This window comes from Phyllostomus hastatus, unplaced genomic scaffold (genome assembly GCF_019186645.2).
Source record: "Phyllostomus hastatus isolate PE091 unplaced genomic scaffold, TTU_PhHast_1.1 phas_contig_41, whole genome shotgun sequence".
NCBI classification, from domain to species: domain Eukaryota; kingdom Metazoa; phylum Chordata; class Mammalia; order Chiroptera; family Phyllostomidae; genus Phyllostomus; species Phyllostomus hastatus.
Window position 1 is genome coordinate 8,422,797 of NW_025333876.1, and position 27,118 is coordinate 8,449,914.

General features: G+C 40.0%; 1 protein-coding gene across 7 annotated transcripts in view; it reads left to right on the top strand.

Annotated features, from left to right (window-relative positions):
* IFT88 (intraflagellar transport 88) overlaps positions 1 to 27,118 on the top strand; it is a 193,911-nt gene that overhangs the window by 126,338 nt on the left and 40,455 nt on the right. For all 7 annotated transcript variants that reach the window (XM_045844893.1, XM_045844899.1, XM_045844898.1 and 4 more), the window contains 3 exons: positions 15,210 to 15,262; positions 17,066 to 17,131; positions 20,598 to 20,704. In XM_045844893.1, coding sequence (XP_045700849.1) covers positions 15,210 to 15,262; positions 17,066 to 17,131; positions 20,598 to 20,704 — 226 coding nt within the window. The remainder of the gene's footprint in view (positions 1 to 15,209; positions 15,263 to 17,065; positions 17,132 to 20,597; positions 20,705 to 27,118) is intronic.

The window sequence follows — 27,118 nt, forward strand, 5'->3', positions numbered from 1 at the left end:
GCCCAGACCCTTCTTTGGGATCCTGGGCTGCGAGTTCTGCCCTGGTCCACAATCGCTGCCCCACTGGGTCCGCCTGTCCTAGCTTGCGTACTCAGGGATCACTGCTGCATTCTTGCGCCCCAGATGGCTGTCGCGCCGATTTCGCACCAAACTTTCCCTGACCTCCGCGCGACGCTGACCCGCGCCAGCCCCGCACCCGCCCGGCTCGTCTTCTCCTACCAGTCCGGATGAACGGGTCTACTTCAACTTCTTGGCTGTCTGACTTCCATTCAGATAAATCCTCTATCGGTTCTGGGTGTTATTCTGTCTGTAAATTATTGTTGTAAATTATTGTTGTTCTAATCTTGGTTGTGCGAGGAGGTACGGTGCGTCCACCTATTCCTCCATCTTGCCGGAAGTCTGAACTATGTATCTAATGAGTTGACTATCTCTGTTTTGCTTAGTTCTTTTTCTGGGGTTTTGTTCTGTTCTTTCATTTGGGCCATATTTCTTTGTCTGACTAACTTGGGAGCCCTCCCCTGTTATTTCTGTGTATTAGATAGAGCTGCTTTGACTCCCTGTCTTAGCACAGGAGTTAAGTTGTAAGGGGCAGAGCCTTAGGTGTTCATCAGGGTGGGGAACCACTTTACCACTTTGTGGTGCTGTGTGAGAGGACAGGTCAGAGAGGTGACTATGTAGCTGCCTGTCTTCTGGAGGCTTGCTGGGTACATGCAAGCCTCCAGAAGACAGTCATTTCTAGTCATTTCACCCACTTCCTGTATACAACTGGTGCCCTTCTAGCTGCTGCCATGGTGATGATTCCCAGAGCATGTGGGTTTATGTACATTCTAGGACCATGTGGGCCCTTTAAATGGACTTTCTGAGAAATTGGCAGTTTCTTCTGCCAACCCAAATCCCCTCCTGGTTTTTTCAGCGGTAAGTTGTAAGGCTTTATCTTCCCAGTGCTGGAACCCTGGGCTGCGCAGTGTGACCTGGAGCTGGGATCACTTGCTCCCAAGGTATTCTTCCAATTTTTATCCACCACGCATGAATGTAGGACTGCCTATTCCACCACCACTGCTACCTCTCTGCATTGTACTATGTCCACTCCACCATGACTCCCTGTCTCCTCCCCTGCTACCCATCTGGATGAATGGGGCTTCTTTAAATCCTTGATTGTCAGACTTCTGGCCAAGATTGAGGTTACACTTTCCCTCTTCACACGACCAAAATAAAGACAACATTCATTCAGACCAGTAGGAGGGGCTGAGATGGGCAGCCAGGGCTACTATTTCATTCTTAAAGAAATAAACAAGCCCTGACTGGTGTAGCTCAGTGGATTGAGCACAGGCTGCGAACCAGTGTCACAGGTTTGATTCCCAGTAAGGGTACATGCCTGGTTTGCAGGCCATGACCCCCAGCAACTGCACATTGATGTTTCTCTCTCTCTCTCTTTCTCTCTTCCTTTCCTCTCTGGAAATAAAAATAAATAAAATAGAAAGAAAGGGAGGGAGGGACGGGAAAGGAAAGGAAGGAAGGGAGAAAGAAAGGAAGGAACAGACCAGGCAAGCATTAAGAACTATATCTAAGGTCACTTCTCCAACAGTATTTACCAGTATAGCATCCCATATTAACCCTTTGTTTCACATTTCCACAAAACAATGAGATGCAGTTTGAAAATTGCTATCAGGAAGAACTACCTCTGTATTTGGAATAAGTAAGCACCTAAAAGAGATTCATGACTCAGTTTTAAAATGACAGAGTAAAAACCTTTTATGTTACAATGTCTCTTATGGAAATTAATCCTGAAAAACAGGAGAAAGGCAGTTTTAAAAGCTCCATCTCAAATGAAACTCAAATGGTATAAAACCACATACAGATGATGGGCAATGGACGAAGGAGATAGAAACTGCCTTCAGCAGGGCAGAGAAAGCTAAAACTGAAGGGTGTGTTACCATCAACAGTTAGCCTGAGCGTGGGAAGCTGGCAGCAGGGTGAAGTAGACAGCCCAGCTGGCTACTTAGGAGAGGCAAGCTGGGCAGGGGCTGCTCAGAGGACAAAAGCATACTGGAATCCAGGGCTGCCTGTCCAACCTGCTGCCCTGGATGTGCCAGCGCTGTGTCCAGTGTCAGGAGGCAGGATGGGGGCTGAGGCATCTCCAGGCTTCCTGAAGGCAGTTTACATAGCCCACCCCCACCCCACTGACCCTGATGCCGAAGACAGTGGGGGAGGGTGGGGAGTCTCTACCATTAGCCAAAATGGCACAGGGGAGGTTCTCACAAGATGAATGGATAAGGCCTGAACACGCCAAAAGTTAGAAAGATGAATGGACAGATCTGGAATGCACCAAAAGCTGGCAAGATAAATAGATAGGAAAAAAACCCTTCTCTCTATCCCTATAAGAACCTTGGGCCTGAGTAAGAATTGGGGATGGTCTATGAGACAGGAGTCCTCTATTCTGCCAGGTCAGCAGCACCTGAATAAATGTCTTCTTTTGTACCAGCATGTATGTCACGAGTTTGGCTTTTGTTATGGCAGGCAGTAGAACCTGAATTTTGGTTACAGTTTTTGGTGACTCCACTGGGACAGCGTGGACCTGGGTAAGTCCCAGAGGGCACATCTGCAGTCCCAGCTGCCTGTGGCAGGCTGACCCTGAGGGTGGGACTGTGGGGACTTCCCGGCAGCTGCTGAGAACTATCCTTGGGGATTTTCCCTGCACTCCTGATGAAAGGAAACAAGTATTTGGGAGGTAGGTAGACTCCTAGACTGGGTAAGTGTGCACTGGGAGTCCTCTGTCCCTGCTAGTAGGGCTTTGTGCTACTTGGGTCTGGTTAGGACCATTTGCAGTATCAGTTGGTAGGTTGTCCTAAACTATCCCTGCCATTTGGGCTTCATGCCACTAGGGTCTGGCCAGGACTGTTTGTGGTTGATGTGGACCCCGGCTTGTGGGGTCCACGTCATTATGGATGAAATAAGACATTCACACAGACTACCGAGTCTAGTGGAGGAAAAGGGGCAGCATGGCTTTTCTCTCAAGGGAAGCAAAAGCCTCCGCCCTTGCTCCAGTGAGCTTTTATTGTCTTACTGGGCACATTACAAGAAGGTCCTCATTAACTATACACAGGCTTGCTTTAGGTGGTTACCTTTTACATAAAACAAAGGAGCCAATGCTGCTAATCACATCACAGAAGAGGCATATTTGCAAATGAAAAGGCAAAAGTGGTTGGACCAGTTACACTCATCCTTGGAAGGTTTAGCATGGATTTTAGGAAGTTGCTTTGCAGTAAATGTCCTCAATTCAGGGTGAGGGAGTTTTAGCAAAAAGCAAGACTCATAGTATCCTACGTACATTGGAGGCCTGATTCCTCACAGGAGAACCTATCAGTGGGTGTGGGGTCCTGTGTATCTCCCAGTGGAAGCTGGGCCAACGCCACACAGAACAGTCTACTACATGTGGTGTCAGTTGGCAGAAGGTAAGAGGCTAGGACTTGCTTGTGAGCACTTGTTTAGAATAGTGAAATTTATGGGTCCAAGTTTGGTTTATATGTTCCCACTTTGTCTGGGGTCTTTCTGTGGTTATGGGTTTGAGTTTGTACTTTCATGCCAGTAGGAGTTGTTCTGTTTTGACTCTTGAAGGGAGCCCACTTGGGGGCCTAATTGTAGCAGATTGTTCCACATACGTCTGTCATCCAATGACTAAGAAGGAATTGGTTTTCTGTTGTAACACTGCTCAGCCTATGTATAAAGTTTGAGTGAAAATGGCTCCTGAATGGTTCCTAAATTTACTACACCATCATACAGTTGGAACTTTTTTGCCAACAGTCAGGAAAATTGGACAAAATCATTTATGTCCAGGTATTAACGTCTTTACACAGTAAGGATTTGGCAAAGAAAGGGAACAACCCAGTGATGCAGAGAAGGAAATTGGCTTCAAAACCCCTTCCTGATAGTTAGACACAGGAAGAAAAGAAAAAGGAGGAGGTGACTCTGTTTAATACCCTGAACCTGGGGGACCCAGGATTAGGAGCCGGAATATTTCCCCTACCACCAACCCTGCTGCCAGACATACCTAAAATAGGGCCCAGAGAGGGGACAGCCCTACCCTTGTATGATGAAGGATGGTATTTCACTTGAAGAACTAGCAGGCCACCCAATTTGGCCAGGGAGCATCACTATCTGGAGCAAGACAATTGCCTTTGAGGCAATACACTATAGGTGGAATAAACCAGAAGGCCAGCCCATTGGCCACTACTGGGACCACACTCCATTTTCCATTTGAAATTTACTGAATTGGAAGAATTGCAACCCCTCATGTAGGGAGGATTCTCAGAAAATGGCAGATCTTATCACCTCCATTTTTGCCACTGACCATCCAAACTGGACAGACAAACAGGCTCTTTTTAATATCCTGCTAACAGCAGATAAAAGGCAGCTAATTATAAACAAGGCTAATTGAAGAGGCTCATCACCTCCATCAAGATAATCCCAACAGGACCCCCAACCCAACTGGGGCAATTCCCTTGCCAGAGGCAAACTGGGACCCAAATGGCAGGGACCTAGCCTTCCTAGAGCATTACAAAATGTGCATATTGAAAGGCTTAAAAGGGTTGCCTAAACAAAAGAGTCTGAATATTATACAGGCCATTCACATTCAGCAGAAACCAAATTAAGAACCTTCTGAATTTTTAGAAAGGATCTATCCGGCCTATTGAAAGCACACTGATACTCACCACTGATGCTGACCTACAGGCATCAGAAAATATCTGGATGCCTGAACCATATCTGAAACTTCATCAACATGGCTCAAATCAACTATTGTTCCACCCTGGTGATTCCCTGAGACTCTGCCCTACCCAACTTACAGGTCTAACCAAGTGGTTAAGAGTGGCTTTGTTATATAAATGTCTTGTCTTGGCTCATGCTTCTGACTTCCTAAATCCTCTCAAACAAGCTGCAGGCCCCCATACTTTGGCAGGCCCCCGTACTTTGCTAAATGGCCCCAGGCCCTACACCAACAGCAGCTGGCCTTGGTTCACAACGAGGCCTTCCTACAGCATCTCCAAGATCAACACAAGAAGCAGCCCACTACAGATAACATTATAGCTTATGCCAAGTGGCCCCAGACAGAACACAAGGCACCAGGGCTCTTCTGAAGTAAGCCCTACTCTGTGGAGCTCCCCTGCACAACTGACCCTCCACAGAGGGCAGAGGTTGATGGTCAATGGTCACAGCCAGTCCTTGCATCTGACAGGCCTGGACAAATCCCTCCCATTGACCTGCCAACAGTAATCAAGCCTCAATTACAAGAGGAGTGTGACTCAGCAAACACAGAGAGTGTACCTCAAGTACCCAGCTTGGGTGATAGGGGAGACTTTGCCACTGGACCCCACAGGACACCTACTACATTAGGCCATGGACCCAAGACAGAATCATAGCAGCTCTACCTAATACATAGAAATAAACACATTGAGGCTGCCAAAGTGAGGAGACAAAGAAACAGCCCAAGTGAAAGAACAGAACTCCAGAAAAGGAACTAAACAAAATGGAGATAAGCAATCTTTCAGATGCAGAGTTCAAAACACTGGTTATAATGAAGCTCGAGGTACTTAGTGAGGACCTCAACAGCATAAAAAAGATCCAGTCAGAAATTAAAAATACACTAAGTACAATAAAAAAATTTATAAGGATTAACAGTAGAATGGATGAAGCTGAGGATCAAATCAATGATTTGGAACATAAGGAACCAAAAAACAACCAACCAGAACATCAAGAAGAAAAAGCAATAAAAAAAATGAGAATAGCATAAGGAGCCTCTGGGACAACTTAAAATGTGCTAATATTGAAATCATAGGGTGCCAGAAGAAGAAAAGAAAGAACAAGAAATTGGAAATCTGTTTGAAAAGTAATGAAAGAAAACTTCCCAAACTTCATGAAGGAAGTAGACATACAAGTCCAGAAAGGACAGAGAATCCCAGACAAGATGGACACAAATCCGACACTTCATAATCAGAACACCAAATTTAAAGATAGAGAATCTTTTAAAAATGTTTTACTTCCTTTTTTTATTGTTGATCAACAACAGTTGTCTCTGTTACCACCACCATTCCTCCCCCAAGCCAACCATCCCCACCTCCCACCCTCGATTCTAACCCCCTTTGGCTTTGTTCATGTGTCCTTTATAGATTTTCCTGACAGCCTTTCCTCCTTTTCCCGCCATTATCCTCTCCCACCTCCCCTCTGGTTACTGTCAGTTTGTTCTTAATTTCAATGTCTCTGGTTATATTTTGCTTGCATGTTTGTTTTGGTGATGAGGTTCCACTTACAGGTGAGATCATATGGTATTTTTTTTTGACCACCTAGCTTATTTCACTTAGCATAATGTCCTCCAGTTCCATCCATGCTGTTGCAAAGGGCAGAAGCTCTTTCTTTCTTTCTTTCTGCTGTGTAGTCTATTGTGTAAATGTAGCACAGTTTTTTGATCCACTCATTTGCTGATGGGCACTTAGGTTGCTTCCAGCACTTGGCTGTTGTAAATTCTGCTGCTATGAACATTGGGGTGCATAGGTTCTTTTGGATTGGTGTTTCAAGGTTCTTAGAGTATAATCCCAGCAGTGGAATTGCTGGCTCAAAGGGCAGTTCCATCTTTAGGCTTCTTAGGAAATTCCATAGTGTTTTCCAGTGTCTGCACCAATCTGCATTCCCACCAACAGTGTATAGGGTTCCCTTTCTCCACAACCTCTCCAGCACTTGTTGTTTGTTGATTTGTTTCTGATGGCCCTTCTGACCGGTGTGAAATGGTATCTCACTGTGGTTTTAGTTTGCATCTCTCTGATGGGTAGTAATGTTGAACATCCTTTCATATGGCTCTGGACCCTCCATATATCTTCCTTGGAGAAGTGTGTGTTCAGGTTCTTTGACCATTTTTCAATTGGGTTGTTCATCTTCCTGGAGTGATGTCATGTCAGTTCTTTATATATTTTGGAGATCAAACCCTTTTCTGAGGTATCATTTATTTGCAAATATATTTTCCCATATGGTTGGTTCCATTTTGCTGATGTTTTCTTTAGCCATGGAGAAGCTTTTTATTTTGATGTCCCATTTCTTTCTTTCCTTTATATTCCTTGCTCTAGGGGACATATCAGTGAAAATATTGCTGTGTTGAATATCTGAGATTTACCTCCCTATATTTCCTCTAGGGCTTTCATGGTGTCATGACTTTATTTAAGTCTTTTATCCATCTTGAGTTTATTTCTGTATATGATTAAGTTGGTGATTGAGTTTCATTTTTCTTTTGCATATAGCTGTCCAAATTTCCCAACACCTTTTGTTGAAGAGGCTATCTTTACTCCATTTTATGCTTCTGCCCCCTATGTCAGATATTGACCATAGACACATGGGTTTATTTCTGGGCTCTCTATTCTGTTCCATTGGTCTATGTGTCTGTTCTTATGCCAGTACCAGGCTGTTTTGATTACAGTGGCATTGTGATACAGTTTGATATAAGATATTGTGATCCCTCCTACTTTGTTCTTTCTCAAAATTGCTGCAGCTCTTTGGGGTCATTTATGGTTCCATATAAATTTTTGAAATGTTTTATATCTTGAAATATGTCATTGGTATTTTACAGGGACTTCATTGAATCTATAAATTGCTTTGGGTAGTATGGACATTTTGATGATGTTAATTCTTCCAATCCATGAGCATGGTACATGCTTCCATTTGTTTGTGTCTTCCTTAATTTCTTTCTTCAGTGTTGTGTAGTTTTCTGAGCATAGGTCTTTTACCTCCTTAGTTAGGGTTATTCTTAGGTAGTTTATTTTTCTTGTTGCTATATCAAATGGGATTTTTTTCTAATTTCTGTTTCTGATATTTCATTGTTAGTATACAAAAATGCCATGGAATTCTGAATATTGACTTTGTATCCCGCTATTTTGCCTAGTTCACATATTAGGTCAAGTAGTTTTTTGGTGGAGTCTAGGATTTTCTATCTACACTATCATGTCATATGCAAACAATGACAGTTTTGCTTTCTCCTTTCCAATCTGGATGCCTTTTATTTCTTTTTCTTGTCTGATCACTGTGGCTAGGACTTCCAATACTATGTTGAATAGAAGTGCTGAAAGTGGACATCCTTGTCTTCTTCCTGATCTTAGTGGGAAAACTTTTAGATTTGCCCATTTGGTATGATATCGGCTTCTCATATATGGCCTTTATTATGTTGAGGTATGCTCCCTGTATTCCCACTTTGCTGAATGTTTTTATCATAAATGGGTGCTGTACCTTATGACATGCTTTTCCCTCATCCATTGATATGGTTGTATGATTTTTGCCTTTCCTTCTGTTTGTATGCTGTATTATGTTTATTGATTTGTGAATATAGTACCATCCTTGCATCCCTGAGATGAATCCCACTTGTTCATGGTGTATGATCTTTTTAATGTATTGCTGGATACAGTTTGCCAGTATTTTGTTCAGGATTTTGGTGTTTATGTTCATTAGCAATATTGGCCTGTAGTTTTCTTTCTTTCTTGTATCTTTGTCTGGTTTTGGGTTAGAATAATGCTGGCTTCATAAAAAGGGTTTGGGAGTCTTCTGTCTTGGATTTTTTGGAATAGTCTGTGAAGGATAGGAGTTAGCTCTTCCTTAAATGTTTTGTAAAACTCTCCTGTGGAAGCATTCATTCCAGGCCTTTTGTGTTCCAGGAGGTTTTTGATTACTGCCTTGATTTCATTAGCTGTTATTGGTCTCTTCAGGCTTTCTGCTTCTTCTTCATTCGGTTTTGGAAGATTATATTTTTCTAGAAATGTCCATTTCACCTAGGTTTTCAATTTCTTGGCGCATAGTTCTTTGTAGTAATTTCTTACACTCCTTTGTATCTCTGTATTGTCAGTTGTGATCTCTCCTCTTTCATTTCTGATTGTGTTTATTTCGGTTCCCTCTCTTTTTTTTCTTGATGAATCTCCTTAAAGTCTTCTCAATTTTGTCTTTTCCAAGAACCAGGTGCTGGGTATATTGATCTTTAGAATTATGCTTTTATTCTGTATTTCATTCAGTTCTGCTTTGATCTTTGTTATTTCCTTCCTTCTACTGGCTCTGGACTTTCTTTGTTGTTGTTCCAGTTCTTGTAGGTGTAAGGTTAGGTTGTTTATTTGAAATTTTTCTGTCTTTTTTAGGTAAACCTTTATCACTCTGTACTTCCTCCTCAGGACTGCCTTCGCTGTGTCCCATAAGTTTCAAACTGTTGTGAGTCCATTTTCATTTGTTTCTAGAAATTTTTTGATTTCTTCCTTGATCTCATTCTTGACCCATTCATTGTGTAATAGCATGCTGTTCAATCTCCATGAGTTTGTGTGTTTTGGGGTTTTTTCCTTGAGGTTGGTTTCTAGGTTCAGTTCCTTGTGGTCAGAGAAAAATGCTTGATATGATTTCAATTTTCTTGAATTTGTTAAGGCTTGTTTTGTGTCCTATCATGTGGTCTATCTTTGGAAATGTTCCATGTGCATTTGAAAAGAATGTGTTCTTTTCAAAGAATATATTGCTTCTTTGGGATGAAAGGCTCTGTATATATCAGTAAAGTCCATTTGATCTAGGATATTGTTCAATGCCGTTATATCTTTCTTGATATTTTGTTTAAAAGATCTATCCACTTTTGACAGCGAAATGTTAAAATCCTCTCGTATAACTGTGTTGCTGTTGACATCTTTCTTGAAGTCCTCCAAGGTTTTCCTTATGTATTTGCATGCTTCTATGTTGGGTGCAAATATGTTTACAATGTTTATGTCTTCTTGATGGATTCTTCCCTTGAGTATTATGAAGTGACCTTCTAGGTCTCTTTTTATGGCCCTTGTTTTGAAGTCTACTTTGTCTGATACGAATATTGCTACTCCAGCTTTTTTTTTCCTGTCCGTTTGCTTGGAATATTTGTTCCCAGCCCTTCACTTTCAGTCTGTATAGGCCTTTTGTTTCGAGGTGGGTCTCTTGTAGGCAGCATATGTGTGGGTCATGCTTTCTTATCCATTCAGCTATTCTGTGTCTTCTGATGGAGCATTTAATCCATTTATTCTTATGGTTATTATTGACAGTTATTTATTCATTGCCATTTTACTTCCTTTGTACCTGTGTTCCGCCCTCTCTCACTCTTTTTCTTCCTTTTCTTTAAGCAGTCGCTTTAGCATATTTTGCAGTGCTGGTTTGATGGAAGTGTTTTCTTTCAGCCTTCTGTTGTCTGAGAAACTCCTTATTTCACCTTCCATTTTAATTGAGAGTCTTACTGGGTAGAGTGGTCTTGGTTGCAGGCCTTTGTTTTTCATTAGTTGGAATATTTCTTGCCATTCTGTTCTGGCTTGGAGTGTTTCCATTGAGAAGTCAGCTGCTAGCCTTATTGGGGCTCCCTTGTATGTTACATCCTGTTTCTCCATTGCTGCCTTTAAGATTCTTTCTTTGTCTTGGAATTTTGCCATTTTAATTATGGTGTATTGTGGAGTGTGCGTCTTTGGGTTCCTCTTGATTGGGACCCTCTGTGTTTCCTGGATTTTGTGTGAGTTTTTCTCTCATCAAATAAGGGAAGTTTTCTATCATGACTTTTTCAAACAGGTTTTCTATCCCTTGCTCCTCTTGTTCTCCTTCTGGTGTCCCTATTATAGGGATAATATTATGTTTCATATTGTCCTACAGTTCCCTTAATCCCTCTTCATTCTTTTTAAGTCTTTTTTTCTTTTCTTGCTCTTTCTGGGAGTTTTTTTCTATTTTGTCATTCAGCTTGCTGATTCCATCCTCTGCTTCACCTAGCCTGCTTTTGATACCTTCTGCCGTGTTCTTCAGTTCAGAAATTGTATTCTTCATGTCCTCTTGGCTCTTGTTGGTAGTTTCTATTTTCTTTTTCATACTGATATTGTTTGCAGTAAGTTCACTCATAGTTTTCCTGTAGTTTTTGGTAATTCTCAGTGAGCTCATTGGTTATTCCTTATAACCATTGCTTTGAACTCAGTGTCTAATAGTTGACTTGTCTCTGTTTCATTTATCATTCTTTCTAAGGATTCCTCCTTTTCTTTCATTTCGGGTTTGTTTCTTTGTCTTATTGTTTGTGAGACTCTTCTTATTAGCCTCTGCTTCTTAAATTGATCTGTTCTGACTCCCTGCATTTGTGGCATGAGCTTCTATGGTAGGAGACCTGTGAGATTCAGTAATGCAGTCTCATCGATCTCCTGAAGTTGATGCTTTTGGGATGCCGTTTTTGTTGGCTCTCTGGATGTAACAAGGTTTTGATTATTTTGTTGGGTCATTCTTTCATGGGTCCTTCCCTCCAGCTAGTTGACTGAAGTTCACTCCTCCCACCATGTCTTATATGCTGTTTTTTAGGTGCTGCCAGAACAAAACCACAAAGCCCAGGGAAAAAACCTACATCTGCATAAATATCTCCCCCTATCACTGCAATCCCACTATCAACAGCAAATGAAGTAGTATTAATGAGTGTAAATAGATTAAAACTATTATAAGGAAGGAGGGAAATAAACTGTAATATAAATTTTAATGACTTAATGTGCAGAAACTTACTGGACAGGAAATGAATGTTAAAAAGCTATATAGGAAAGAAAATATTGCTAATCATGGAGAAGAACACAGTGGTTTTAGTCTCAGTAGCTTTTAGTATTTACCACTGTTTCTTTCTTTCTGGATCAACCTCTGTTGATGTCTGACCTTAGGCAGCCTCTTCTGAGACTGCCAGAGATCTGCTGTCTATTGTTGTCACCTTCAGTTCTTTGTCCAGTCGCTCTGCACTCAGCAGTCAGGCTTAAACCCCAAAGGGCAGGGCAGAGTCTCTCCTCAGGTTGGGGCTATTGTTTCCTCTCCTGCTGCTGCCACTCAGAGGGGAGTAGTCTGAGTGAGCACAATGGCTGCTGCTATATGGGGGATGATTCAGCACTTGGTTCCTGGCGGTTACTCTCTCTGCTCTCTCCCCAAAGCTTCCATCCCCAGTCTCTCCTCAGGTGCCTCTAGCCCGCTCTGCCCCTGCCTTTACCAGAGGCCAGGGTAAGTGGCAGCAAATGAAAATTTGTGTGTTGGCCCTTTAAACAGCTTTTTGCATCTCCAGCCTTCTGTCTCTAGCAGAGTGCAACCCTGCCACTTTCATCACCGGTTGTTATCTGTGTACTTTTGGGGCTCTGCTGCTCTAGACTGGGGATCCCAGCTTAGGGTTTAGACCCCATTCTTCTCAGGGGGATCCAACCAGCTGCTTAATTATCCCTGTGGTGCTGCAGCCTGTGGGAACCCAGCCAGCCCTCTTGAGGTCCACCATACCCCTTACTAGTCAGTTAGTGCTGAAGCTCATTCTTCTGTCTGTTCCAGGTTATAAAACTTCTCTCTCACTAATGATCAGTTTTTTGTTCTGGGTGATTTCTTTACAATTTAGTTGTGATTCCAGGTTGGTACTGGGAGGTTAGCTGGCTTCCATTTACTCCTCTGCCCTCTTGCCAACCAAGATAAAGAGAGAATCTTAGGAGCATCAAGAGAAAAGCAGTTAGTTACTTACAAGGGAGTAACTTCATTTGCTGTTCCCATTATACTATCAACTGATTTTCCAAAAGAAACTTAGCAGGCAAGAAGGGACTGGCAAGAAATATTCAAAGGGATGAAAAGCAAGGACCTACAACCAAGGTCACTCTATCCAGAGAAGCTATCATTTAGAAGTGAAGGGCAGATAAAGACCTTCCCAACAAGAAAAATCTAAATGAGTTCACCATCACCATACCTTACATGAAATGTTAAAGGGACTTACTTAAGAAAAAGATCCAAACTGTGAACAATAAAATGACAATAAATACTTATCTATCAACAATTGAATCTAAAAAACAAAGTAAGCAACTAGCAGAAGAGAAACAGAATCACAGATACTTAGAACATTTTGATAACTGCCAGATGGCAGGCGATATAGAGGGAATAGGTGAAAATGTGAAGAGATTAAAAAGCACAAATTGATAGTTACAGAATTGTATTGGGGATGGTAAGTACAGTATAGGAAATGGAAAAGCCAAAGAACTTATGTGAATGACCCATAGACATGAACAAAGGTGTAGGGATTGCCTGAGGGAGAAAGGGTGCAGGGTGAAGGTGGGCAAAGGGGGTAAAATTGCAACAAATGTGGTAATATAATCAATAAAATATAATTTAACCCTGGCTGGTGTGGCTCAGTGGATTGAGTGCCAGCCTGAGAACCAAAGGGTTGCAGGTTCAAATCCCAATCAGGTCACATGCCTGGGTTGCAGGCCACGTCCCCAGCTGGGGGCACACGAGAGGCAACCACACACTGATGTTTCTCTCCCTTTCTTTCTCCCTCCCTTCCCCTCTCAGTAAAAATAAATAAGAAATCTTTAAAATATTATTTTTAAAATGTGATACATCACATAAACAAAATGAAAAGTAAAATCATATGATCATATTGATAGATGCAGAGAAAGCACTTAATAAAATTCAGTACACATTTACAATAAAAAAAGAAACTCTCCACAAAATGAGAATAGAGGGATCATATCTCAATGTAATAAAGGTCATATATGGAACATCTACAGCCAATATCATACTCAATAGGCAAATTAAAAGTGATTCCCTTAAGATCAGGAATAAGATTGAGATGTCCACCTTCAGCACAGTTATTATGTGGAAGTCCTAGCCATAGCAATCAGACAAGAAAAAGAAATAAAAGGCATTGAATTGGTGAGGAGGAAGTAAAACTGTCGTTTTTTACAGGTCACATGATATAGTACATAGAAAATCCTAAAGACTCCACCAAAAACTATTAGATCTAATAAATGAATTTCACTATGTAGCAAGATACAAAATTAATATCCAGAAACTGGTGGTACCCTGACTGGTGTGGCTCTGTAGGTTGGGTATCTTCCCATAAACCAAAAATTGCTGGTTTGATTCCTGATCAGAGTACATGCCTTGATAGTAGACCACGTCCCCAGTTGGTAGCATGTGAAAGACAACCAGCCAGTTAATGTTTCTCTCATACACCAGTATTTCTCTCCCTCTCTTTCTCCTTCCCTTCCCATTGACCTAAAAATAAATAAATGAAATCCTTTAAAAAAATTGAGATAAAGAGAAATCATGAACTATCAGAAAGAGAAACTTAAGAACACAATCCCATTTACTATCGTAACAAGTAGAAATATGATAACCTAGGAATAAACTTAACCAAGGAAGTTAAAGACCTGTACTCTTTTATATTTCTAAAAGCAGTCTTTAGAAATCCTGGTTATGGTCATTTATTTTACAAAATCACTTTTAAGTGGAAAAAGGGATGAATGGAATTCTTTTTTATTCTCTTTGTAGTTAAAGCCTAATTATTCAAGTATAAGGTCAAAATTGCCTCTTAGGTGCTACATTTGGAGCCTAAGCCTAAATTCATAAGCCTAAGTATGAGATTATGGCAAAAGTAATAATAATGTTTAAAACAGAATGCAGTGGTGCCCTGGCCGGGTGGCTCTGTTGATTGGAGTATTGTCCCATACACCAAAGGGTTACAGTTTTGATCCCCGGTTAGGGGGCATACCCTAGGTGGCTGGTTCCATTCTCAGTCAGGGCTGTTATGGGAAGAAACCAATTGATGTTTCTCTCTCACATTGATGTTTCTCTCTCTCTCCCTCCCCTCTCCCTCTCTTTCTCTCTATCCTTCTCTCTCTCCCCACCCCCTTCTCTAAAATCAAGAAACATATCCTCTCTGAGAATTAAAAAAAATAGAATACAGTGATCTTTAACCAAACAGGTTAATGGTTCTCATAAAAATTTCTAAATAATGGTGTGAACTAGATTGAAGGACTCTTTTTTTAATCCTTACTAGAGGACATGTTTATTGATTTTGAGAGAGAGAAAGGGAGAAAGAGAGAGGAAGACATCCATCAGTTGCCTCCCATATGTGTCCTGACCAAGGATTGAACCTGCAACCTATGTATGTGCCCTGACTGGGAATCAAATCTGTGACCTTTTATACAGGTCAACACTCCAACTAACTGAGCCACCCAGCCATGGCAGGTTGAAGAACTCATATTTAAATATAAATATAACAGATAATAATGAAGGAAACTATATACGCTATCTTTAATAATAAAAATCTAATGAAAGGTCAAAAAGTAGTTGAAAGATAGTATAGATCGTAGCTTTATAAATCTGTTAGACCACCTCAGATTATTTTTGTTTCCACTCTAATTTTATATCATTTATTTCTTTTATAGGCCCACACAGGTGAAATGGCAGCTGATGGTAGCTAGTTGCTTCAGAAGAAGTGGTAAAAATGCTTTTATTTTATTCATTTTTAATATGTTTTACTTCTTCTGTCCTTTAGGTAACTTTGCATAAAATGTGTTCCAATTGCTTTTTTTATTAGAACATTAACTTTTGATAACTACATATATGTGAAGCATTATGTGAAAAATATAACTACTTTAGACAGAAAAAAGTTATGCCTAGTCATATATTCCAACCCCACTGTTAAAAACGGATTTATTATCTCTGAAGATGAATATGTAATCATTTTCACAAGTTGGCCGCAGGAAAATAGGCATTCTGTACACATCAATTTATATTCCATTTTCTGTCACCTAATTCTAAATGTCTTGTGTGTGGGCAAGTTAATGAGACTCCCTCCACCTCGAAAGCTGAGGCAAGCCCAGGAATGGAGCACTAGGGCTCTGTTTTTATATCAGGTATCATTAGGTATTCCATTTGTGCTTCCACAAACTGCTTTGTCATGCCCCATGATGCTGACCCCTGTCCTGAAGGATAGTGATGTTAATAGTTTTCAATGAACTGAATGATATAAAAATATCAGAGACTAAGCAGGATCCCACTTATAAAGCATACAAATGACCCAGGAAAAAAACTCTTCAATCCCAGGGAAGCATTTGTTGTCAGTGTTAACAGGGTGCTCTCGCCCAGTGCCATAGCTTCTTTCTGGATGGGCCTCTATGAGCTCCTTCATAATAGCATCAAAATATATACTCAGTGTTGTCTTCAAGGCATTGAGAGGGTTGATCTTGTGTGTGACTGTGTGTCTTGTTGGACAACCTACAGCATAATTACACTGTATACACTTCACTGATCTCTGCTCAGTTCTGATTGCCTTTCTTTGTTTCCATGTCAGTCACATGTAGAATGTTCGTATATGGGGTATTCTGAATAATTTAAAGGCAAACCTTTTTGAGTTATTGAAGGGCAGGTTAGAAAAACTAACATTTATTGAGAACTCGCTATGAGTTAGGTGCTTCCTCTCTGTTTGATTTAATTCTCACAGAAACTCTTTAAGGTTTTTACAACCATCCCTCTAGAAGGCCCAGAGAGATTCATAGCTCATTTACTGAGATTTTAGCTAAGACCTTTGACCCAAAATTTATCTTTTCTTTGCTGCTGCATGAAGTTCAATTATTTTATTGCAAAACAAATTGTTTTCTATAAAGATTTTAATGTTTCAAAATGAAAACTACAAAGTTATTTTTTATCTTTTCTAAGTGAATGACATTGAAGCATGCAAATTATTTCAAATTTGTCAGTTGTTCATTTGAAATAATCTTTAATTTTTAGGAAATCATATGGATCTTAATTTTTTACCACTAACATTGTAACTAAGAAGTGGAACTAAGTTTTAACCATAATCCATTTCTTTATGCTCAGACCCTTTTCAATTTTATTTTAGCTGTACAGTTTCTTCCAGAAGTTATGTTAAAAACGGTTACACATGGCCCTGGCTGGTGTGGCTCAGTGGATTGAATGTGGGCTGCAAACCAAAGGGTCGCCAGTTCGATTCCCAGTCAAGGCACATGCCTGGGTTGCAGGTCAGGTTCCCAGTAGAGGTTGTGCAAGAGGCAATCACACAATGATGTTTCTCTCCCTCTCTTCCTCCTTTCCTTCTCCTCTCTGTAGATAAATAAATAAAATCTTAAAAAAAAAACTGTTGCACATGCTTACGGCAAACATAAAAAGTCTTCCTGCTAAACCAATTAAGTGGTGCCAGTATATTGGATTAAAACTAATATTTTGCTGAATCCTTTTAATATCTATAAATCTGCGAATGTGTTTCTTTTTTTATTTGTAGGTAACTACCAAAAAGCATTAGATACTTATAAAGATATTCACAGAAAATTTCCAGAAAATGTTGAATGTAAGTGAGATTACATTTTGTAACTTTGAAAGTACAGATTCTTACACTTTATGTCCTATTTTACATTTGCTACAGTAATTGCATGCATAGATACCAGCCTGTACTCGTGGTTCATATATTTAAATAGGAGTTTACAGGATCAGAGAATTTGACTATATAAGTACACATGTTTACAGAATTTAATTGTTGATGTATTTACATATGCCACTGAATTCTCTTCAGTAGTAAACAAATTTATCTTCCCCATCTTGATATACAGTGACTTTGATGAAACTTAAAGTAGCAATGAGAAATATGACAGCAATAACAAATTAGGGTCAAGAAAAACACAGAATAACTATATTCACCTGCTGTATATCCCCACTAAACTGTATATTTGGCCCTCAATAGCCTTGCAGCTAAAGACAATCTGTTGTATAATCATTACTGTTTATGAGGAAATAAAAAGCAAATCCTTGGGAAGAAGAAAAGTTTTTTCAACTTTTAATTCATTCATGTTGAGACACTGAAAGAGACAGTAGATAAAGTCTTTGAAAGACATAGCACCTACTCACTTTAAAACATCCCTATAGCAAATAACATATTAGAAATACTGTTTTTAATTGTCTTACAATGATAATGAGCATGAAACAGCACATTACAATTCAATAAAAACTGAAGTTCTTACTTAAGTTTTTCAAGTTGCCCTGTGGTCCAGCCCGACCCTGGGATTAGAAGTGCTGCCCAGTCCTTAATTAATGGTTCCTCACTTTGGCTTTTATAAAAGCTCAGCAGTAGATAGCTGTCCTATTTCTATGTCCTTGCTGATAGCTTAGGAGCAAGCGGTTTCTAGTGCTCTAGAGCAGATTCATTCACCTGCAGCAGTGGTTTCCAGAAGCCAGTTGTTTCCAGAATACAGGCTTCTTGGGGGGATTCCCTCTCACACCTTCAAAAAGTACAGATTTATAGCCCTATCTACAGAGATTCTCAGTTAGGTTCTCAGAGGACCCAAATACCTAATTTTTCCTATTTCTTGATTTAAAGCTTTTTAAATGCTTAAAATGCTTTTTAAATGCTTAATCTCAGCCATATCAGGAAACTGGTGTGTCAGAGATTAAATGACAGATAGCAGTGATATTTTTTGTGGAATTGATGAACTCAGACGTCAACTGGGCAAAAGTCAGTACCACTGACATCGGAACTGGGCCATTCTGGGTCCTGTGGATTACAGAATGTTTTAGCAGCACGCCTGGCCTCTGCCCACTGGATGACAGTAGCTTTCCTCCCAACCTCCACACCATTGTTATGAAAAACAGAAATGTCCCCAGACATTGCCAGGTATCCCCTGAGGTCAGGATTGCTGCCTGTTCAGAGCCACTGTAGTAACCAGAGTGCCTCGAAACTGGACCAGTAAAGGGACTGTCTCCAAGCAATGCCAAATTTCTTTCTTTATAGAGTAAGATTCACTGTAAAAATTAAATGAATGTTTACCTGTCACCATGGGGAATGTCCAAGATGATTTTGACATGGATAATTTTCAAACAAATATCATCAACAGTCTACCTTAACTATAGTCTTAGGAAACCATTTGCACCCATGGAATGCCTTGTTTTGAGGAAAGTAGTTTTCTGGTGAACCCAAAAGGATAATTCAGTCTTAAAATATATTCTTCATTTATCAAAAATTGACCTGCTTTGTGGAGTTACAGATGACATACTAAATTTCAAAGGACATCTACCAAAAGCAATAATTTTTATTTTATATTAAATGGTCCTAGTGTTACAGAACAACGAGGGGGGCCTAAGAAGAGATATATTATTACCCGAAAGGAACCCCCCAGGTTCGTTATGTCCACCGCCAGAGGAAAGACATCTCTCAATACCAGAGATTCACAAAAAGGAAAGGAAATGTTTATTTAATGCTGTACAGACTTAAAGTAGTGACCTAATGTCTTCATCAAAATCCCAAAGTCCCTTAAAACACCCACAAACACACATAGTCCTTCCTTCCCCCCTTTGCCCAGTCTGGGGTACCATATCTCAGGAAAAGAAATAGAAGTCTGTGGCTCAGGCAGCCCCTGGTTCTTCTCAGTAATCCGTCTTGGCTGGTAGGCCTCCCTCAGTTCCCGGCACCATCAGCTGTGTCGCTGGGATCTCTGCTAAAGCTGAGTGGTGGTTCCCCCTTCTAAAGCTGCGGGGGTCCCCACCCTGGCAAAGCCAAGTGGTCCTCTCTGCACAATGGCTGAGGGAGTCTCCACTCTGCCAAAGCTGCGTGGTTCTCCCCCCTCAAATGCTGCCGTGTCTGGGTTTAAATCCCCAGGCCAATCTTCCTCTGCAGCCCCATTTCCGACTCCTCCTACAATCAGTTACACCTGCCAGCACTCATCTCCTTCCAGCTTTACTGGGCTACCATCGTGAGTCTGGGCAGGTGTAGCCCCATGTCATGGAGCCAGTCTTCTCCAAACTCTCACACAGGCGCTGTAACTCGGGGGACCTGCCCCCCAGTTACATCTTGGCAGGGAAGTTACTTCCATTCCCCTGGCTCAGAGTGTGGCCACAGCTATTTAACATATCTATGCAACCAGTTAAAGGTTATAAGATATGTTAAATGGCCATACCAGAGGTTAGCTGCAAAGCTGTTGCTATGCAAAACAGTTCTCAATGACCCTGCTCTATATGTCCCTTTCCCCAACCCACACCTTGGGGGTAGGAGTGAGGACATCCTAATATTTCCTAAACACCTTGAGTTCCGGACTCCATTTCAAATCCCTGTTTGGGGCCCCCCTCTTGGCTGCACACTGTTACACTAGCCCACTCTTTCTGATGATTGATAGATAAGAATAGTTGTATATTATTCATAGAAAATATAAATTACCTTATTATGAATTAGTAATGTGTACATAGGCAATTATATGCTAATGGATAGCATTTTTAATTACTTTAGTACTGCTACTTTACAAAACACTAATGGTCATGAATAGGTCATTTATTTACAAATTCTTATGGAGTGACTACTGTGTTGGCATAGCACTGAGCACAAAAAAGAAAACAGGTGAACAGCCTTGCTCTCATTGAGCTTCCTAGTGGGCAGACAAAGACAACACACTCATAGAATATTTCAGTAGTCAGAAGTACCACAGAGGAAAAGCAGACCGGGAGGCAGAGCATAATATGGGAAGGGCTCTGATACAGGTCGTGTGGACAGGATGGTGAAGGGAATCCCTTTAAACCCCTTTCAGGGAAGTCTGTCCTTCCAGGCTAGGAGAATACAGTGTATGTGCTTTTTTTAAAAAAATTATTAAATTTACTGGAGTGACATTGTTTAGTAAAATTATTATAGGTTTCAAGCGTACTGTTCTATAATACATTTTTCAAAAGAGAAACATTGTGAACATCATCCCCATGTCCCAAAAGACTGAGGTTAATGATTCGTTGTACTTTCAACACTGTGCACAAAAGCTTTTCTAAATATAATTTTCACAATTTAGGTCTGCGTTTCTTGGTTCGTCTCTGCACAGATATTGGATTAAAAGAAGTTCAAGAATATGCAACTAAACTTAAGAGATTGGAAAAAAAGAAAGAAATACGGGAACAGGTATCTCATATGGGCCAAAAACTACTGTTCATTAATTTTTGAAATGTCAGCCTTCTGTAGCTCAGCTGAGTGATGTTGGGGCTTCTGTCAGTAAAATGAAGTTGAAATTTTTTTCCTGCTCTGGCATAAAACTAAAATGTTAGTTTTAGGATAAAGTTCTATCAAAAGTGAGTTCCCAACAGGAAAAAGTACAGTAGACTCAATAACATCTTTAGTGGATCATACTAATAGACAAGTAATTGTAATTTTGCACAATACAAGGTAATTTATTTATTAAGTAATTTATTATAGACTTAATTTTCAGACAATTAATAGATTAGTTTTAGACTTACTTTCGATTTGAGAGTCCTGTTACCCATGGAAACTAGGAGGCAGTTACTTGTATGCAATATAGTACTTTTGCACTCTATAGTGTAGGTGGCTTTGAGAATAATGTTAACATACATGGAACCATTTAAAACATATTTCTATGTTCCATGCAGTATATGGAATAACAATGTTCTTCTTTAAAAGAATAATTTCTCTTAAGTTTGAACCTAGAATATTTAAAAGTTTAAAATGATATTTGAGCATCTGCCTTTCATAGAAAATATATTCTTTTTTGCCTTAAACTTCTTCAAGAACGTAATTATCTTTGATAACTAAATCTAAATTCCATATTTGCTTTCAAAGTGTGGTTATCTTGTTTTCTCTTTGAAGATGTGATCTGATTGTTTTATACTCTTTTTAAAGTATTACTTATAAAAGAATTATGAGCTCAGTATAGATTTTTACCTTAAAATCCTTAACATATCAAGTTGATATTAAAATGCCACACTAGGATCTATCATTAAAACTTCCTATAAAGACCAATTTAACACGATGAACCAATTTGCTAATTAAATTATAGAACCTGTGTAAAAGCTCTATAAATTTAAACTGCTATAATGGAAGTTCAAATTATCAAAGTTGTTATCATAATCACTATTATATTTGTTTCATTAAGAAGGATCAAAAAGTAGGACATATTTCAAACCAAGAACATTCTTTGGTACTCACAATTAGTTATATAAAGTTAAGTAGTGAAGAACCATGAATTTTTGTGGAAGGAGTTACTCTTAAGACTTTATAAGTTTGGTTCTGGTCAAGGTGGCAATGTAGGTAAATGCGGTACTCACCTCTCCCACAACCACAACAAAATTAAAGCTAAACTACAGAACAACCATCATTAAGAACCACCTGAAATCTAGCTGAACAGAAGCCCTACAACTAAGGATATCAAGAAGCCTCATTGAGACTGGTAGGGGGGCAGAGATGCTGAATGGTATGGTTCCACACCCACGTGTGCTGGATAAAAATAGGGAGGGATATCTCAGCTGCAGAGGTCCCCCTTGAAGAGGAGGAGGTTCAAGCTCCACACCAGGCTTCCTAGCTATACCACCAGTGCCAGGAAGAAAAGTGCCCATACTTTTGGCTGTAAACACTGATAGGAATTGAGGCTGAGTGAGACAAGAGGGATTCTGGAGTCCCAGGCAGTTTCCCTTAAAGGGCCTGCATGGGCTTATTCAGACTCACTCCTCAGAGCTCAAGTTCTGGGGCAGCAGCTCAAAAGGCACAAGGAACATCTGGCAGGAGCTGAATTTTCTGGCATCAGGGCAAGAACTAGAAGGGCAGCTTTCTCTTAGACAGAAGTGCTGGTAGAGGCCATTGTTCCTTTTCTGAGCCCTCCCCAACAGAGCCAGCAGGTGGGTGACATATCAGTCTCCATCAACCTATCATTGTTTGCTGACCAATAACTCCTTGAGACCTAGCCCCACCCAACTTTTGGGCCCACCCAAGCTCTTTTTAGTGGTTTTTCCATACTAACAGCCTGTCTTGGCTCATGCTTCAGATGTTCCTAAAATCTCTCAAACAAGCAGCATTTGGCCTTAGCATGTCCAGTACCTCTCATTAAGTGGGCCCAAGGCCTGGCACTAGCAGCAGCCAACTTTGGCTCACAGCTTGGCCTCTCCTGGATACCTCAAAGCCCAGCACAAATAGAAGCCGTTTACAGTTTCCTTTGTAACTCATGCTGGTAGCCCCAGGCAGAACATAGGTGGAGGATGACCTTGGCCTGCATTTCCCAGGAGGCCCCAAGCCAATGAACCTGGTGGACAGCTTCAGATCATGTCAAAGCACCACCCAACCACTTCCACAAGCGACACACTCAGGGGCAGACTCAGTGAGCACCAGAGCCCTGCTAAAGTAAGTTCTGCTCCATGGGGTGGGTCCCTGCACAGCTGATCCTCAGTGGTGGTATGGCCAGTCCTCCCAGCCAATTGGCCTGGGGTAAATCCTTTGAGTTGATGTGCCAACAGCAATTGAGGCTAAACTACAACAAGGAGGTGCACATAGCCCACATGGGGGTGTACCTGAGCACGCAGCTCTGGTGACTTGGAAGGCTATACCACTGGACCCTACAGGACACATACTATGTAAGGCCACCCTACCAACACCTGGAAGCATAGCAGCTCTACCTAATACATAGAAACAAACACAGGCGGGGAGCCAAAATGAGGAGACAAAGAAACATGGCCCAAATGAAAGAACAGAACAAAACTCCAGAAAAAGAACTAAACAAAATGGAGATAAACAACCTACCAGATGCAGAGTTCAAAACACTGGTTATAAGGATGCTGAATGAACTTAGGGAAAGAGTAGATGAACTTAGTAAGATATTCAACAAAGAGATAGGAAATGTAAAAAAAGAACCAGTCAGAAATGAAGACAGTAATTGAAATGAAGAATACATTACAAGGAATCAATAGTAGAGTAGATGAAGCACAGGATCAAATCAGCAATTTGGAAGGTAATCAGAAAACCCCAGTCAGAACAACAAAAAGAAAAAAGAACCCCCCAAAATGATAATTTAAGGAGCCACTGGGACAACTTCAGGCATACCAACACTCACATCATGGGAGTGCCCGAAGGAGAAGAGAGACAGCAAGAAATGAGAACCTATTTGAAAAAATAATAACAGAAAACTTCCCTAACCTGGTGAAGAAAATACATACAAGTCCAGGAAGCACTGAGAGTCCCAAATGAGATAAACCCAAAGAGGCCCACACCAAGATACATCATAATTAAAATGCCAAAGGTCAAAGACAAAGAATCTTAAAAGCAGCAAGAGAAAAGAAGTTAGTTACCTAAAAGAGAGTCCCCTTAGTACTGTCAGCTGATTTCTGAACAGAAACTTGGCAGACCAGAAGGGATTAGCATGAAACAAGATTACTTTACACAGCAAAGCTATCATTTAGAATCCAAGGACAGATAAAGAACTTTCCAGACAAAACCTAAAGAAGTGCAGCACCACCAAAACAGTATTACAAGAAATGTTAAAGGGTTTTCTTTAAGAAGAAGAAGGAAAAAAAGATTTAAAAATATGAAAAATAAAATTATTCAATAAATACATATATAATTACTTTAAATGCAAATGGATTAAATACTGAAATCAAAAGACATACATTGGTTGAACGGTTAAGAAAACAAGACTCCTATATGCTGTCTACAAGAGACTCACTTCAGATCAAAAGGCAGACCGAAAGTAAAAGGATAGAAAAAGATATTTCGTGAAGATGGGAATAAAAACTGGGGTAGCAATACTTACACCAGACAAAATAGACTTTAAAACAATGACTGTATAACCAACAAGAGACAAAGAAGGACCCAGCAATTCTACACTCTGGGTATTTATCCAAAGATACCAAAAACACTAAATCAAAATGAAATATACATCCATATGTTCATTGCAGCATTATTTACAATAGACAAGATATGGAAGCAACCTAAATGTCCATCAATAGTTGAATGGATAAAGAAGAAGTGGTGCATATATACAATGGAATATGGCTCAGCCATTAAAAAAATGAAATCTATGAAATCTTGCCTCCTGCAGCAACAAGGATGAACTTGGAATAGTGCTGAGTGAAATAAGTCAGACAGAGGAAGACAAATGCCATATGATTTCATTCATATGTGGAATCTAAAAACAAATGAAGCAGCAGAAAAGAAACATACTCATAGATAAAGAAAACATTTTGACATTTGCCAGATGGGATGGGGGTTAAAGGGATGGGTGAAAAAGGTGAAGGGATTAAGTACAAATTGGTACTGACAGGATAGTCATGGGGATATAAAGTACAGATAGGGAATATAGTGAATAATATTGTAATAATAGCATGGTGTCAGATGGGTACTAGGTTTATAGGGGTGATCACTTAGTAAGTTATATAAATGTCTAATCACTGGATTATACACCTGAAACTAGTATTGTACATCATCTGTAATTGAAAAATAAAAAATTATTTAAAGTGAAAAAAATGCCCTGGCTCAGTGTGGCTCAGTTGGTTGGAGCATCATCCCATCCACCAAAAGGCTGCGTGTTCTATTCCTGGTCAGGGCACCTGCCTATGTTGTGGGTTTGATCACCAGTCGGGGCATGTACAGAAGGCAACCAATTGATGTTTCTCTTTCTCTCCTTTTGTCTCTCTAAAATCAGTGAAAAAGATGTCCTTGGGTGAGGATAAAAAATTATGAAAAAAATAATGAATAAGACTTTTTAAGTTTAAGAACAATAGTTTAGCTATCCTGAACAGTGAACGTAAAGCTACTACACATTATGAATTGTGCGTAGTACAGTTATTACAACTTATAACCCTAAACAAAAAATTTGGTATGTGTGTTATCATCCCTGGTTTAAAAATTAAGTAGACTTCTTGCTCTGTGGAAAGTTCCTTGAAGCTGGTTCATGAGGGATGTGAACTCAAGCTTTCCAAGGAATTTCTGTGAAATGAACTTGAGGGATAAAGGCCAACAAGGTCTGTCCAGAAAAGTATCCAGCCATGTACTATGAAAAATAGAGACATTTATTGAAGAAGATACAAGAAACACTGTACGTAGGACAATGACACCTCAGTCCCCTTCAAAGTCGGCACCTTGGGACCTCACACCGTTCTCCTAATCACCATCAGCTGCCCCATTATATTTTCCTTATCATCATTATCATCAATGATCTGAAATCTCTTCCCTTTCAAAGCTGATTTTAGTTTTGAAAAACAAAACAAAACAAAAAGACAGAAGACACAGGGTGTCAAATCTGGGACCCTGCCAAATCTGTAAGAGGGCTGAGACACCTGGGTGATTTGATGTTTTGCCAAAAAACTCTGCATGAGACATGATGCATGAGCAGGCACATTGTTGTGATGAAGCTGTCAATCACCAGTTGCCCAGAGCTGCAGACTTCTGAATCATCCAAATAGTTTCTGTGGTGGAATGTTCAAGCTTAATGCAAAATCTGATGCAGATCTGTTGCTCTACTTGCTCAGTCATTTTGAATAAGAGAGCCACACAGTACACATGCTCACTCAACAGTGTCTACCACCCCCACTGACTAGTACAGTGAAGTCATCATTGTTCATGCATGCGCATTTCAGTACACTCTTCTTAGCTTTAGGGTTACATCAATGTCACGCAAACCATTCTCATCATGTTAACAATGGCTGGACTTTTTCTAGACAGACCTCATATTTATCCTTTACAGAGATTCAGAATTGCTTTCATGTAATTTCTTAGTTTATAGTTAATTTTTTTATTTACTGAGTTGTGTCTTAGTTGAGCCATTATAGATATCATCCTCTTTCTTTGGTCATCCTCTTTCTTTGGTCATTATAGATATCATCCTCTTTCTTTGACTGGACCTCACTTTTACTTTTGCTTCCTCTCCCCTGTTGACTTTTCCTCTCCCCTTTTCCTCTTTCTTTCATTGCTTTCTTGCTCTGTGTCGTTATACCTTTGTTTTTCATCTGACTGACTACTTTGGACTAATATTCAGATGGACTAATGAATTTAACTATTATAAGTAAATATATGAATGTGCTCAGAACTGCTTTTCCTTTCTAATTACTACTCAGCCAACTTGGTTCTCCTTACATCAAAATATTGATGTATTTATTGAACATCATCAACTTTCACCTATTTCTCTCGTAGACCTGGCCTCTAATTCTTATATTGTACTCACTAAAAGTAATTCCCTAATGTTAATTAATAATATACTGTAGTGAACTTGTATATGAGTTACCATTGATGCATTTAGATTATCCAACTTTTACCTTACCTATTTACCCAAATTATTAATGACTCCCTGTGCTTGGGTGAAGCCTCTTTGGTAATTTTTTTTATCACTGCTCTCATTGTAATCTGTATTAAACCCAGTGGCATTTAGATATCTTCTTTTATTATGGCTTCTCCTTAATATCTTTCCTTCCAACCTTGTTATTCCGCAATCTTTAGGGTTGAAGTTCTGTCCTCACCCACAAAGCACTGTTTCAATTTCCTTACAATTGATTTCTCCATCATTCTTTAGTACTCCTTATTACATTTTACATCAAAGAAACATTT